This window comes from Pleuronectes platessa, chromosome 9, assembly GCF_947347685.1.
Source record: "Pleuronectes platessa chromosome 9, fPlePla1.1, whole genome shotgun sequence".
NCBI classification, from domain to species: domain Eukaryota; kingdom Metazoa; phylum Chordata; class Actinopteri; order Pleuronectiformes; family Pleuronectidae; genus Pleuronectes; species Pleuronectes platessa.
This window is the reverse complement of record NC_070634.1, coordinates 3,296,276-3,312,772: the sequence shown is the minus strand read 5'-3', so window position 1 is coordinate 3,312,772 and position 16,497 is coordinate 3,296,276. Positions and strand designations below refer to the sequence as shown.

The following is a 16,497-nucleotide window of genomic DNA, read 5'->3' as shown; positions in this document are numbered from 1 at the left end:
CAACTGAACAGATGTAAGTCTGCACATATCCGATGGGATGTGTACAATGATACGAACACAGGTTTTTGGTGTTGGTGCATTATTATTGTTCAAATGTTGTAAAGGTTTTCCTTACAATTCATTTCTTGCTACTCTCGCACATTTCCAATCCATTTCATCTATGGCACAAGATGCAGAAATCATTTAGTGAGATTTCAAAATGCCTCAGGTTTTAAGGTCAGCATAGAAGGTTGAGTCTACAGAGAGTTGGAGTTTAACATATGAGATCATGCCGTCTGAAGCATTAGGCCACTCTGTAAAAGAATAATGTTTAAGTTATAACTTTCTTTAATCAAGAATGAATTGCTGTCATTTAATCTATTAAGTGCTTTAACTTCCCCTGTATGCGATAGTTGATCATACAAATATCAAAGTTGAAGTTGCAGCTAAAATGTCATCAGCAGGAGCCTCTGGGAGAGCCTGATGGAACAAGGTAAAACATTCCCCAGTTGATCTTTTACACGCCTTTCCTCAGCTCCAGGATTGTTCTCACACTGTCAGCAAAACCGCTGTCCTTGTGCCTTCAAAGTAATATACATAGCGTATGGGAAGATTAATATCTCACAGGTATTGCTGTATAATACTTTATGCAGGGTACCAGGGGCCCCATGAGAGCCTTGTAGATACCACAATTCACGACATCGTCACTTCTGTATACACACACTTAACCACTCCAGCGATATTTGTTGTAAAAAATAAAAATTGAAAATCGAGTAAATCCCCAGCTCTCGGGGACTTTCCTGTTTACATCTCTATTCCCAGTCGAAACGGATTACAAACACCAGCTTTACCGAGTATAAAGAGATTGTAAAATCCAAGGTTTGCTGGGCAGCAGTGGTGAGGAGGTAAGGGGATGTCCTTGTGTCCACCAGGCGATACGAGGTCAAGGGGTACGAGCGTCGAGAACCGTTAGGAGGGAGGGGTGGGGGGGGGGGGGGACCTGAGTTGATCAGCGACAGCCCAGATAGTGTGACTGAGTCCAGAGCACATTTCCCTCTATATTAAACTGGATTATTCGTCTGCCCTGCATCCTTTATCGAGATAATACTCAAAGCTTTGTGGGATTTCATTAAATAGATCTGTGTGAGTGTGAACTGTGCAATTCTCTCTAATCGCATTGGTGTGTGTGTGTGTGTGTGGTTGTGTGAACACTCCCAGAAAAACAGCATGACGGCGCACATCAAAGGGATCTGGATTGTTGTGAGTCTTATTTGGATGAAATTGCTGTTTATTTTGTCACATTATGCAGTAGAGGTGCCTTATTAAGACTTCCTGCCTGTCATTAAAGTTGCACTGTAGCAGCCTTAAGGGAATGTGGCTCTATCATAGGGTTCATCAACGACAATATATATTTTTTTCAAATATGAGTTTTCAAAGAGCCGCTTGTTTATGGCAACTAAGGAAAGGTCCGTCCTTTTCTATTATTGAGATGAATGGATTTCTGGCACGCTGTCGTTGCTTTCAAACAGCGCCTAATTTAAATATCAAGAGAAGCTTTTGCGGCGTTGCAGTCCTTTAGTGTTTGTCTGTTGTCACTTGATCCCTTTAGTATTCATTTTTGACATTATGTATCCAATTCTCATCAAGAATTAAACAACTTAAATGCAAAAAGAGTATGTGAAGATTATTTACATAGTTTAATTGCACCTGACCTCAGTTTCTAGTATTAAATCCATGTGTGCAGGAGCGATAACGCAATCTTTCCATGTTTTTCATTGCAAACATTTAGTTTGACTGAATCAGGCTATGGGTGTATGATGCCACTATCATGTCTTGCATACGGTATGTGCTTTACTGTATATTTGTGCTGCACCGTACCAATACTCTGAGCCAGCTTAGGCATCTGTACTATAGGGTGCAGTCAATTTCTGATGGCTGTCCCATATCTGCTTTAATATGTCTTTCCTGCTGCCTGTTACCAGCATGATCAGAAGTGATCAAATCAGCTTTGTCCTCGATCAACTCTCGACTCCAGTCTGTCACTCACATAAACTGCGGTGCTCTGGAGATACAGCTCGTCTACGGAGAGGATTTCTGCCTCTGGGGGAGCTCTGGTGCTCAGAGATGCTAGTGAAAATTAAATTGCAATCTGCTGTGTATGCAGTCCTTAAAATGTGTTAAATCACGGCATTGGGGACCATCGCAATTACCATATAATAGAAAATGCATTAAAAGCATAAAAATGGAGAGTCCAGATGATCACTTGGAGCCATAATGACAGTGATGTCACTTGAATTAAGCTCCACCAAAATGTTTACTCAGTTATTTTTGCCAAATCTGTGCAATTTACTAGCCAGTCCGCATTTTATGTGGCTATAAAATAACGACTTTGGCAGTTTGAATACCTCAGTTGAGAGTCCAGCAGTCACTGACCAGAAAGTTAGATTCACATTTTGCTGGGTAGAAATTTTTCTGTGCCAAGAGGGTTAACAGCCCATATGTCTCTGTGGTAACCATTGTTGACACAGATGCTTACTCTCAGGCTAAGATTGTTTGGTTTGACGCCCCAAACATGAACAGGCCTAAGTGTTAGTCGGTGGAAGCCAGTTAGCCAGTGGTTTTTCTTTTTGTACATGATCTGATTTTATAAACTGGACGGATTGAAAGAAAAACATGCAAAAAATGTGTTCAGAGCTGGCTGAGGGGTTAAGAGTTACTTGATCTGCTGGTGGGATGCAACATAGAAAAGGAAAGAAAAGGTAAAAGGAAACAGCAAATCCAAGCAGAGAATCTATAGTATATGACGGTATTAATATCACAGAATGTGGGAGACATGTAAACTTTAGACATCAAGCTGAAAAGGACAAAACACATCCAGCCAAAAAAGAGACTTTACGAGCAAAGAGCAAAAAGAAAATGCCCATCACTTTCAAAAAAGGACAAGAAATGTAAGAAAATCAAAGAAGATAAAAAAATTGGAGGAGAAAGGGTAAGTTTGGTTTCCCTTGTCATGCAAATCAGTTTGGCATCAGGGGAAAAAATACCTTCGTCGTCCGTGCGGTCACTATCACCTAAATCATCAGTGTGTTTCTTTGTAAGGGGACCTATGGGACCAAGAAGGAGAAGATTGAGGAAAACATGGTGATCAAGAACACACACAGCCTTCAAAAGATGCTCTCAAAAGATAAGAAAGTATGTCAATAATCAATGTCTCTATTGCCCCTTCCTCTCTTTGGAAAAATGTTCAAACTGACAAGAAGACGGGGCAAACATTACCACAACGTCCATATGTTTACAGTAGAAATTTACTGTATATGAGTTCAGTTTAGTAGCAAGAAAAGACAAAAAATGATGAAAAAAATGTTAGTGCTCTGTTAAAAATGAAGACTTAACCGTAGATAAACCTCTTAGGATCAAAACACATAAAGCTCTTGGAAATATTGCACAGTAGCATCAATTACACATATCAGAGACATTATGTCAAAATCTGTAAATGATCATTGAGGCAAAGCAAAAGGAGGACGCTCCAAAAGAAGCAGCAGTTTTAAGAGCAGACCACTCAACAGAAGCATGTGACAATTTCCCCCTGTTGTGTTTGGCTGTATGTGAGAGCCTTGACACACACACACATGCATGCACGTACACACACACACAAACACACACATCCAGTGTCATGCATTGATTTGATTGCAGGGACACTGCTGGGACTGATCAAAGCAGGTACTGAAATATGGTCACAATTATTTTTATCATTGTTGTTAGTCATTTCACTTTTTACTTTGACTCTTTCTATGCCAACATGAACAAAGACAGAAAGACATACAGTTACAGTCTTGTCCACATAGATTAATGTACAGTATTCATGAAATATTTGGATTTAATCATTCTTTAATATTGAGGTATAAAAACGTTATACAAACCCAAACTATGCATTTCCAGTCTTAATCTAAACTGAGCTAATTTAACCTAGCGCACATGTCAGTGCTATATTTGTGCTGATTTTCATTTCTTTAAGCACTGTGGTTTTCTTGCTGTGGCTGCAAAAATAATTGAACCTAAGACGGCTTTAATGGCATTTAAGTAGCTGGGGGATAAGTTTGACATGGGAAGTGGTCAGCTGCTTCATTATTAAATCTAACCTACTGATTTAAATGCAAGTTTGCTGTAACCAACATTGAAAGACAGAAAAATATAGCGTTTTACAAAGGAACAACACACATACACGCATAGATGCACAGGCATGCTACATTAGAGATCTGAAAACATGCAGTCTTGGAGAAAGCAGTGTGCATGATAGCAGGCGGGAATGACAGAGGAGGATAAAATTGCATACTGACATTGTGCATAAGCCTACACACACACACACACACACACACACACACACACACACACACACACACACACACACACAGACACTGTCATGTCTCCATAACTTCATAGGAACATCAATTATTTCCTCCAGAAAGTCTCACCTGCCCTAACCTAAAACAGGTCTTTACCAGTACAGTCTACTGTCTCAAAGGATTTACAACATGGGGACGGACGACAAGTGTCCATGATATAGTTGTAAGCGGATTCAAGTCCCCACCTAAACACATTCATACATACACAGCAATCACATCCACACGTGAGCAGTCATGGGGCTTTAAATAGGCATCTGCTGATGAGGAAATGATGCCTCAAGTTCTTTCCACCCTTCACTAGTGCCACCATGCCAAATAGCCAGAAGTTTAACGCAAACAATTCCATTTGACTTTACATAACTCAAACAGCAGTAAGCTCTAACATGACAAAAGTCAAACGCCTCTTCCTGTGAGTGAGGTTAATGTTGAGAAATGACAAATTCCAGCAATTGTGTTGGTTTGAACATATGCGTTCATGGAATAAACAGCGAGGGATGAATCACTCCAAATGTTCAAAATTCTTCTTGCCAGTAGCTCATGATGATGACTCATAATTCCTCCATCATTCAAAATCCTGGTGGTTTGTTTTAAGGCCAACCAATCTCTCCCTGGCGACTCTGAAGAAGAAGCCGGCGCGCTGCGTATCAGTCTGTCCTACAGCGTTCTCCCAGCTCTCTTTTGTGAATTTGACAAGTAATTTGATAAGCGAGAGCCGAATCGTGCTTTCAATGTGCTGAATAAGCAACAGGGCACGAGAATCGGTGCTTTCAAAATGTGAGACGTCAAAGAAACACGGCGCGTCTGCTGTCTAGGGATGTGTTACCTGTTTATAGAGTACAATGCGTAGAGAGATCACTGTCAAAGCAACACATCACAGTCAAGGGGGAATCATGTTAGCCTGTTAGCATTCACTGAGCCCAAATACAGACGGCTGTCTGTTAATACTGCTCACAAACAGCTCACGATAAGGAATGACCCTTTTGATCTGTTCATCATTAAGGTCGTCTACCATGTTCAGCAAAAACCTCTCTGGTCCAGAATCTACAGCTCCTACTGCAACTGATTTATAGGGTGAATATTGATTACATGATGCTGAACTAGATTGAACAGAATATTTCAAATCAATCTTAATCATGCGTCCATAAAAGCATGGGGTCTTGGTTTACAGGGGAAATCTGAATATTTGCTACAGTTGCTACATATATATGATATCAGTTCCTTGATATAAAGCAATTTGTTACAATGTTAAACAAACATTTCTTGTTTAAACCAAATAAGCCACCTTTCTTCATTTCTGTTTTCACAAGAAATTAATACACTTTGAATTTCTCGTTATAATGTATCTTTGTAATGAGTAACACAGAAAGGAACATCGTGTGCCATAGTTAGGTGATGGTCAACCACTTCAGAATCGAATTGTTCATGGAAGTAAAATTATACTGTAATGTCTACACACTAGATGACTTTGGTGGATTTTGACCTTGTGGTAAATCGTTATTGATAAAAAGAAAACACTCGAGTAAAGATATATGCACTGTTTGCATAGTTAAAGTACTTATACACACAGCCTGTCACACTATACTGTATTTGAAACCGAATTAACGTGGAAAAAATCACAAGTCACTCTCCAGGGATCTTTAGGGGTAATTATTTCTTCCTATAGTCATTGGAAAAAACAACAGCCCATCCACTTTTTTCCAAAGGTTCTAAAACTACAAAGAACTATAAGCGTTTAAGCAACAAAGTAAAACAGTTTCGATCAACAAACTAATCTGTATTTACTAACACTGTTAAGCCCTCGTCGAAAGATAAAGGGCCTACAAAGAGATACAAGAGCAAAAGGAACATAAATAAAAAAATGAAAAAGTGAGCTTGAGCAACCTGAGAACCTGTGAGAATAAAGGAATCAAAGAGAATGTGATTGATGCTGCTGCTCTCTGGACTGCACATGTGCTGCTATTACAGTGGCATGTTGTTTGACCGAGGGTTAGCGGAGATCAGAACAGACAAGACAGCTGCATGACAGCTCCTATCTCTCACACACACACAAACACACACACACACACACACACACACACACACACAAGCATGCACACACTAGCACACCCAATTATGAAAACACACACATACAGAGAAAGGGAGACATCATTCAGGAATCAGGTGTCAATTCCAAACCACCCAGTGACAAGCAGGCCTCGACGATGACCTCTGCCTGTCACTGGGACAACATGTGTGTGCAGCGCGGGGTCCCACGCTGGTGAGGTCTCAGCTGGTGCCAGCTCTGATAGGTACTTACTTTCTTCTTATCCGAATCTCTATCCCTCATCACTGTATCTTTACATTTCATCTTTTCTGCCTTACATTCTAATAATAATCTGCTCTGTCTCTCTTGCTCAGTTTTTTGGCTGGACTGTGACAGCAGGGGTCATTAAGTCACATCCAAGTCACTAGGCTATTCTTGTTCCGTCGTCTGACCAGAGACATAACTGGAACGGCACAAAGGAGAGTCCATACCTCGGCAAAAGGCCAAACTCACTTGATCCGATTATTATTTGGATCTGCATCAAACTGCATACACCCATAGATATCTGTTCCCTTACTGTTACTGATTTTATTCAAAAAGATCCATGAATTATTGTCGGAGAAATGAAGGAAAATGTTGAAAAACGTAATGTTAAACAATGGTAATCTGTAGAAGTCATTTTTGGTAGGAGGTAAAAACATGAACACGAGAACAACTTGCGAATTCCACTGTGTTAAAATACCTGAGTATACATGAGAGCACAGTGAGCAGGAAAAAGACTGAAACTCAAATACGATCCACTGTTATAAGGTCTCAACACTGGGTCCACTTTACAAGATTCAGTTGGCATTCAAGGAAAATGAAATAAGAGGAGCTTACATTAAGATCATTTACAATTACGTTTCATTTGTTATTTCAAGTTTTAAAAATTACAAATTGTCAAATTTGGAGGGAAATCTGATCAGTGGAATTCCGGTTTCAAATATGAGGCTATAACCTGAACAGTTTTGAATATCTGAATTGAAGAAGGAGAAATTCAATTAATAAATCTAATCTTCCATTTTCAGGCAGAGGGGAGGGAACAGGAGTTGGCATCATTCGGCAACAAGTGAAATGTGGTCTCAGCTGGTGTGTTACAGGCCACCAGCTGTTACTGGTGTGTCAGGTCATTGCAGATAAGGCAGCAATGTATCAAAATTAATTTGATTAGATCCACCTGTACAATGTATTGCCATTCAATGCAGCGGAGTATAAGAAACTGTCATTTTAATGTAGTCCAGTACAATAACACCATTAACTGTGACCTCAGTGATAAACCTTACTGCATAATTTCATTAACACATCATGCAGAGTGAATATCAACTGAGCGTTATAGGCAGTATTAAAGAATGGCTGTATCAGAAGCTATTAGACTTCTAATAAAGTGGACAGTAAGACGATATTGAAAGGAATGTTTTTTAGATTTGACCACATGGATTTCTGTGATCAGCAAATTAAGCAGCATTGTTACAACAAAGTTAGATGTCAGGTTACAAATGAACAGTTTAGCCGGATTCTCTAAACTACCAATTATATTTACATGTATTATAATTTTAGAAAATTTAATATAAGAACGACTCTGTGCCCACAGCCATGGTAAGTACTGTGCATTCATTAATATGAGAATTTCATGATGATTACCAGCGGACTTTGTGTTCTCATCTGAGGACGTTTGGCTATGTTGGATTTAGAACATGCCAGCTGATCTTTCTTGTGGCATCAAATTTCATTTTAATGAAGCAGCCATGTTCGCAGATCTCTGCAATTAACTTGTGAGTATGTTATTAACAAGAATAACGATATCCAAGTAGTACGACACTGAGTTTCCCTTTCATGTCTAAAAGAACAATAAATGCACAAAAATACCACTTTCTAATTGTTGACATTGTCTTTCTTATTTGTGTGTAGCCGCTGATTTGATCACTCCATCTCTTACATCTATTCTCATACCTCCCTCTCTTCACCATCAGCATTGACTGGAGACTGATCGAGAGGAGTTTCACTCGTTCAGATACACTGCATCAATCCAATGATTCAAAACACCAGCAAGGTAACCAAGGATATTACACACACACACAGCCCTCTGGCTTCTCCCCCCTCTTCTGGACGAGGTAATTATTGCAATGAGGGTCCTTGCATCGATCGCACATTCAGCACAAGAGCTATCCATACATACGTATTGCTCTCTTTATGCATCAGTAATGCCTGCACCAGCATAGAAACAGAGCAGTTTAATCAATCACAAATGGACATTAAAATAGGGGATCTAACAGAGCACACGGCTCAATGAGCCGAATAGGTAATCTACTACTGACCTTGGAAAAAATCCCTACAGGCTGTAAACTATAAATACAGAATCCAATCCCAGAGGTAAAACTGGGAGTCTAATGCACTTCAGCAAACGCTCCGATGACAGAAATCAACAGACGCTTTGAGTAGAGTCCTGCGAGAACTGGAACTGTGCTTTATGGGAAGTGGTTGTGTGTGATGGAAAAAAACTCGACAACTACAGGATATGAGTGAGATATTGACACATGAGTACAGATTCTGCCACTGTTGGTGTATCTGTGGATTTAAAGCTAGTAGAAAAAGACGCACCATGTACTCTTGGTCCAAAGTCACTTTTCAGTCCAAGGAGCATTGACTTAGGGGAAACACTGGGTTGGAGGTTTGAATCAAGGAGGCCCCAGACCTTTATAAGTGAGAAGAAGAATAACTCTATTCTACTGAATAAATATACTGCAGTTACTGTCAATGAATGTCCTGAGAGACACTGTGCTGTAGTCCCACTCTATTACAGGCCTAAATTCAATCCAAAATGTCAAGGAAACAGCCTGGTAATTTAACGGTTTTGTGAAGCAGTCCGACTTTACTGTCACTGAGAAATGACAGCAGAGGTGTTTAATTAAAATGACACGGGCTACAGTATGTCTACTATTTACTGCAAGCAACTTTCCAGTTTGGGCTCATGACTCATCTCTCAGTAGCAAAGGCCGAAGTAGTGAAGTAGTGGAAGAGATGTTGAGTAAGTAAGTGTAACATCTCAAGGCCAGAGAGCGGGCTCATAGGAAGTGGAGCCTGGACACCGATCGGGGCAAACGCATCTCTTGAAAGCATGAATTGCATTGTTGCCATTGATACTCAGGAACAGTGGCAGGAGTCATTTTGTAAAGAATGACAAGAGGGACGGAGAGCAACGTTCAAGATCCCACTGATCTCTGTGTAAAGTGCTTGCTCGATTGTCTATTTACACAATGCAGGCGAGAAAATGTGTGGGGGAGGAAGGTTTCAGATGCTGTTCAAGTGCCTGGCGAGCATAGCACTGCCTCAGAGGGGAGGTGTGGGTGGATAGTAAGTAAACCATTGGTTCTTTTAAACTAGGGCCAGAATCTTCCCCTAACCTAACCAAGTGGAAACTTAAATCAAAACATTATCCTGAAGTATCCTTCAATTCTTATAGCAAGTCTTACCTGAAGCTAATTGATTTGAGTAATCAAAGCGATGACAGTAATTCCAGATACATTTGATGTTCCAAATCGTCAGGCTGCTGGTAAGAATGAATGCGTGAATTAGGGAGTTAATTAGGATCTGGTTTCCGATCCATAATAGATTGTTTAACAGTTATGTGCGTGTGAAGATGACTTATCTCCCTGGCACCCACAGAACTTAAAGATAATTTGGTGATATCAGAGTTACGTCTGGGCCACGCATGATTGTATAAATGGCTCTGGATGGCTGCGCCTCGGCTCTGCTCGGTGTGGCGGTTGTCTGTTGTTCACCCAGGCAAGATGCGTGTCTAAAGCTGCGCTGCAATGTGAGGTTTCTGGTGTAATTCAAATATAACACGTTCCACTGCTTATGCAGCCAGTGTGTTACCTGATATCGGAATATTTCCCTCTGTTATGAAAAAGAGCAAATCTAGTTCATTCTTGCAAGACGATTTGGAACATCACATGCATCTGGAATTCCAGTCATCACTTTAATACCTCAAACCAGTTTGCTTCAGGTAAGACTTGCTATAAGAAATGAAGGATACTTCAGGATAATGTTCTGATTTAAGATTTAAGCACTTGGTTAGGTTAGGGGAAGATTCTGGCCCTAGTTTACAAGAACCAATGGTTTACTTACAATCCACCCTGAGGCAGTGGTATGCTCGCTAGGCTGACTTAGATAAGTTAGTTAGTTAAAAAAACTGAATTTGATGAGACCTACAAGGCCCCCATTTCACTACCTCATCAACCTTATTGTTAATAAAATCCGACTGGTTTTGAGTTCTGCTCTCCAATCTGATTACAGACGTACAGTGTGTGGTGGCTGCCTTGTTGACCTGCTGCGTGCCTTGTTTATCTAAATTGAGTTTGCCCTGGATAATGACCATCAATAATAATAATCATCCATCATAGACAAGTGGAAAAGTTGAAAAGGTGAAGAGCTGTAACCACACGTGTGATTTTTGTTTGGTCTCGCTCAGAGAGAGAGAGTGCGAGTCAGAGACAAGGGGACGGTGGAAAATGTGTCCGTCTTGATTTAATCCTCCTGGTTGGATGTCAACGTGAATATCAGGAGATCTTTTCCTATTTTGGAAAAGAACTGCTCACGTCTCATGTAAAGAAAAATGTGAGATGCCAAATCTCCAGATGTCGTTTGTCACTCATCACCAGTTTGTTTTGGTAGTGGCTGCCAAACACAAACTAACAAACAAATGAGAAAACCTCATTAGCCTAACAGTGTTAAAGATCAAAGAGTTCACAAGGTGACAGGCTCCATTCAGAGTGAATATCCCATGTTGTGCAACCATAGGTTCAGAGTTCCAAAAAGAACAAAACTGATCAGAAACACTTTTTTTCTGAAGTGATCCAAAATAAACACAAACAACGACTGGCCTGTGCCGCCTGAGCTGAAGACCTGCAGAGACATGATGCGTTTGAGAACTAACAGCTTTCATGCTCGCTCTGATGTCCCTCTTACCTTGTCGTTCCCACACTACATGTCTCGTTCTTTCTTGCTGCTTCCTCTTGCATCTTCTCACACCTTCCTATCCTCCTCCTCCCCTCCACATGTACTTATATGTTTATTCTTGCCTTCCTCTACAGTTCTGTGTGCCTATACGGCTGGCTGATGAGACGAACACCCACACTGTCAAGTGTCAGTGAGTCAATTCAAAGCTGGGAAAGACCTGCAAGGGGAGAACGAGAGCGAATATGTTGGGCTTGTGTGAAAACAAGCAAGAACTCGGAGAAGTTGAAGAGACACAACGATAAAAGTTATTGTTTGAGTTTTCTTTTTCAATTTTTATAACTGAGTTTCTGACATGTGCAAGAGCAGGTCTCATAATAGCAGGATATTGGTCTAATGTCCTTTAGACTAAGATGCATGGGTTTCCCATAGGATGCAGAGGGTACGACGCTTTTACTGTTATAACTATGATTAAAGCTATTTCCAACAGTAAGGGTGTTTCATCCCTGTGTTAGGTCTATTGACTCATTTGAAATCACAGCATGGCGGCAGAACATTGACACAGAGCTCAGCACTGATGACTCACAGCAATCAGGGTTCTGGGTTTGGGGCCTTTATATGTGCATGTTCTCTCTGTGCCGAGTCAGCCCTGTGATTGGCTGGTCACCGGTCCGGGGTGTGTCCATCACCTCCAGCCCAGTGCTGCCCCCTCCCCACTGCCCTTGAAGTGTATATTGATTGACCTTAACCATGAAAAAGAATGAGCCTAAAATGATCTGTTGTAGTCTTGCATCCACCATTATGCATTTGCTTGTGATGGCATGTGGGTCATGATATTTGAGTTGTTAAAATTAAGTCAAATGAAGCGTTGGCTTAATCTTTTCCCAAATCTCTTCAGTGGAGATGGCAGGGGAAAAAAGCATTTGCTACAGAGTATTCTCATTATTAAGTGGCACTGCTAATACAGCTCTCTGCCATACCTGTCATGTTCATGTGAGGATTCATACAGATTTTGCTGCGATGCAATAGTAAGACTTTGGACAACATGGTAAGTTTCTAATTTGTAGAAATGACAAAATAAAAAACTGCTTTGGCTAATTGATGCAAAACAGCTCTGCAGTTTGCTGCAGCAGTTACATGGATTTTTAAGTCTGCTGCTTACTGATCTTGGAGGCATCCATTGCTCGAGACAACTATGAGATCAAACTCCCCAAAATGCATGATTTACCAATTAAAAGAAAATGTGTCCAGTTGATGAATTGCAGGATTATCTTGGATAATTTAGCCTGAGGGTGAAATAAAGCAACAAAGAAGTGAGGTTTGTAGAGAGTTCACTGCTGGGAGGAATTCTGAGGATTTTTTTTTTTTATCTTTGTTTTCCTTTTTGTATACTAACTGGTTTTGACCAACATTGTCAGCTAATAGGCCAGGGGACAGTCCATTTATCATGGAGTCAAGCTGTTTTGAAGCGAGCCTCCTGTCCCCATGCAGTGAGACTTGTCAGCTCGGCTCTGTGTTCACCCACTGCTCTGTGAAATATGGCATGACAGGAACTGCAGAGGTTTTAAACCCGAGTTTGTGACCCTACTTACACAAGAAAGAAATATGGATTTTTGACCTTGGGCTTTGAGGCAAGACTCAGCAGAAAATATATTTGTTTAATACAGCATAAGGAATGGCTGCAGTGTTGGAATGTGCTGGGTTTAAGGGTAATCTGAAGCTTTAACAACATGTAGCCTATACAGTATGACAAGCACTATATAAATACAGACCATGTATGTTCTAAAAAAATGTGCTTAAAATTGTGTTTATTTGTATTCACTTGCTGTTTATTCTTAAATAATCCAAGGCTACCTTGGAGGTTAAATGTACGACTAATATCAACCACTTAGGTACAGTAGCTTAGCGCACACATCCCTAGCAGAAAACAAAACAAATGAAAATAATCAAATGAAGATAAGCATAATCAAAAGCTATAGCAACTTTTGGCCTTATTAACTACTGCACAAGCCACTGTTTAGAAAATTTAGGGAAAATCTATTTGAGATGATGAGGTAATATTTTATTGTCACGTTTGGTCTGGATCATTTACAATGTTTCTATATTTATGGTGTTTCCATGTGGTTCCAGATATTTAACTGATTCTTTTACATGTTATGACTGTCACCCATAAGTAAAGGTTATGATTTACATAACAATTTAAGGTATAAATTGTTAATTTCTTTACCATTTAAGTTATTATAACACATTTTATTTGAACACATATTAAAAAATGTAAAAAATATTTAGGTTTGAGAACAAATGCTAAATATATAGTGCATGGTTGGAAGGCTGCCCTTACACAAAAGCCCACATGTTATTCTCTTAAACCACACATTTTCAATTTGTCTTTCCTATATCTGTCATTGTGCAGTGACAACAATATGAAAAGTGAAATCGGATGAGGTTTAGTACACACACACACACACAGACACACATACACACACACATACACTGAGCTGCCACAACCGCCTAAAGACACATTTTGTGAAAATTCTTCCACCTTCAAAATGCTTGTCCCCCGTTGTGTGTACATGATGTAAAGGGGATCTTAAAAAGGAAGCCCTGGGCTTCATGGTGACAAAACCAATTAGTGTAAAAGCCACATACATTCAGGGAATGAATCCCAGCTCATTTTATGCAGTCAAAGCTTTGTCGCTTGTCTTTTTCGTCAGTCTCTAGCATCTTATACCACGGGAAAATGTGGTAAAACATTTAGAGAGGGCAGATTACCTGACTCTCAATTTTAGTAACCAAAGATATGCCTAAGGAAAAACAACTAACTTTAATAATTCAGAAATAAAATGTGAATTTGTTTTAAAGGCCAATACATTACACATATTTAAGCCCAATATTTAAAAAAACAAACATCTAGTGCTTCCTCAAGGCTACCTGCAGGGAGGTGAAGTCTGTGAAACATAGAGTCCTGGGTTTATCTTGTTTTAGCACTAAACACATAAACAGTTAGTTGCAAAGAACACAACAGTTAAGAACAGTATGTTGTGTACAAACATATTATACACTAAATTAAAATGAATTATTTCTTTACTATTTCTATCCTATGGTTGTTTTTATTATTGATTAAGTGCAAGAAAGGATTCAAGTTGAGTTTCAGTCTGACTCAGTTTGTTGTGAGATTCCGTGTTACATTCTAAATACATTCTAATTTAATATGGGTTGCAATAATTCAATGCTATGAATTATGTTGACATATGACATTTAGAATATTTTAATTTGAAAACATGGCCTTCACATCTTCTCTGCAAACTCATGTTTTTAAATTCAGTGTAGAGCATATATGTATCATGTGTAAATTTATGTCAGTACAACTCTTTGACAAACAGAAATAGCACTGAGGCATTCATGCATATTAAATGCCACTGAATGTCAAAATTATGTGTGTGTGTGTGTGTGGGAATGTGTGTTCATGTGTACATGTAAGGCCCAAGTATTACTCATTTTCTGCTTACGAGGACAAAAATTAATTAGCTAAATATGATTACTATCAAAATTAGATTAGATACAAAGGTTAGAGAAGGATAAGGTTTAGATTAAGGTTAAGGTTAGAGCTAGGGTTTGGCAAGTAGAAACACAGAAAAGGTTTGAGTATCTCTCCAGTAAATGAATGCAAGTCAATGTTATGTCATTTGAAGTTATGGAGAGACGTTTGTGGGCGTGTGTGTGTGTGCGTGTGTGATGTCACTGGTGCATGTGTTTGATTGGAGAGGGTCTCCAGGGGGTTGTACTGTATGTGTTATGGACTGGAGAGGCAAATAAATCAATGAAGACTGTGATGGTGAGGAGCTCATTAGCCACAAGATAGGTCGACAGTATGGTGGGGAAAGACGTGCTGAATTATTAACACAACCAGACCATAAAATGCGATGAGTCAAGCCAAACTGACCCAAAGCACAACTCCCTCCGTACGTTACAGGACCAGAGACACATCCATGTGAAATTGGCTCACATCTAATCAAATACGTTGTACTGTATGCTACAAAACTGTTTTTGCCGAAATGTCTTGGTGACAGTTGCTGTCTGCATTATCAAGATATTAATGAACTGAAATAAAAAAAAGTTAATACAATTGTTGATTGGATTGATAGGATGTTTTTTTTTTCTTTACAATAATCTAAGGTAATGCAGTCAGCATATAAGCATCCATGTGTCTCCGCACAAGAAATAACAGAGATAGGGAATTGAGGGATACAATTCACAGCAGCTTCACGCTGATCGACCTGAACGAGATGGTGAAGGTGACGGGCAGTGGACCCTGGGAAGGGTTTATGGGCATAAGAGTCTGGAATTAAAGCTGAACGGTCAACAGAGCTAAACTATGCTACCTCTGCACACAAACTCAGATAAAGATAAGGTAATATGTAGTATAATTTGCACACACACACACACACACACACTTTGAGTGAAGAAATCAGCTATCAAAAATGTCCTCTGAGAATCCTTCCCTGATCCAACCAACTTCAAGTCGAGCCCCATCTCTAAAATTTGTCTTAAAAGGTCAAGTGTGTCTAATTAGCTCTGTGAGGTTGATGTGACTCTAGCTCAGCAACATGACTCCATGGCGCTAATTGCCACTGGCAAATGAAGAGATGCCATATTGACAACTGGAGAGCTAAGGAGATGTGCCGCTGTTGGCAACACAGTGGCCCGTCTTTGCGCAGAGCTCGCTACCTTCGCCAGTTATTGACTGAGAATGTTCCTTATCCCTCCAACCTCCTGCTTATACATCATTACCAGCAGTGATCAATCACTGATTATTAAATGAAATGTCCATTAAGGCAGAGGGATATTTCCATACTGGGCAAGGGGCCAGGAAGCGATGCCGGATGCAGCGGCAGCAACAGCACGGACACAGAAGCGGGGCTAAGTCAGGTCACATTGTCATTTCATATGCAGCCACCAACTGTGAAGCTAAGGATATTTTTTCTCTCTAAAAAAAATAAAATAACAAGAAGTTTTCTTGACTTGACAGGCAGCAGGGGAACGCAGGCACCGACACACACACACACACACACACACACACACACACACACACACAAA

At 40.0% G+C, this 16,497-nt stretch overlaps 1 protein-coding gene across 6 annotated transcripts in view; it reads right to left on the bottom strand.

Annotated features, from left to right (window-relative positions):
- Nucleotides 1-16,497, bottom strand: part of nlgn1 (neuroligin 1) — a 247,515-nt gene that overhangs the window by 160,778 nt on the left and 70,240 nt on the right. For 2 of the 6 annotated variants that reach the window (XM_053431433.1, XM_053431434.1), the window contains exon 2: nt 3,024-3,083. The exons of 3 other annotated variants lie outside the window; for them this stretch is intronic. In XM_053431433.1, coding sequence (XP_053287408.1) covers nt 3,024-3,083 — 60 coding nt within the window. Of the gene's footprint in view, nt 1-502; nt 528-3,023; nt 3,084-16,497 lie in introns of all 6 variants that reach the window. One more of the 6 variants, XM_053431438.1, reaches the window with a different exon arrangement.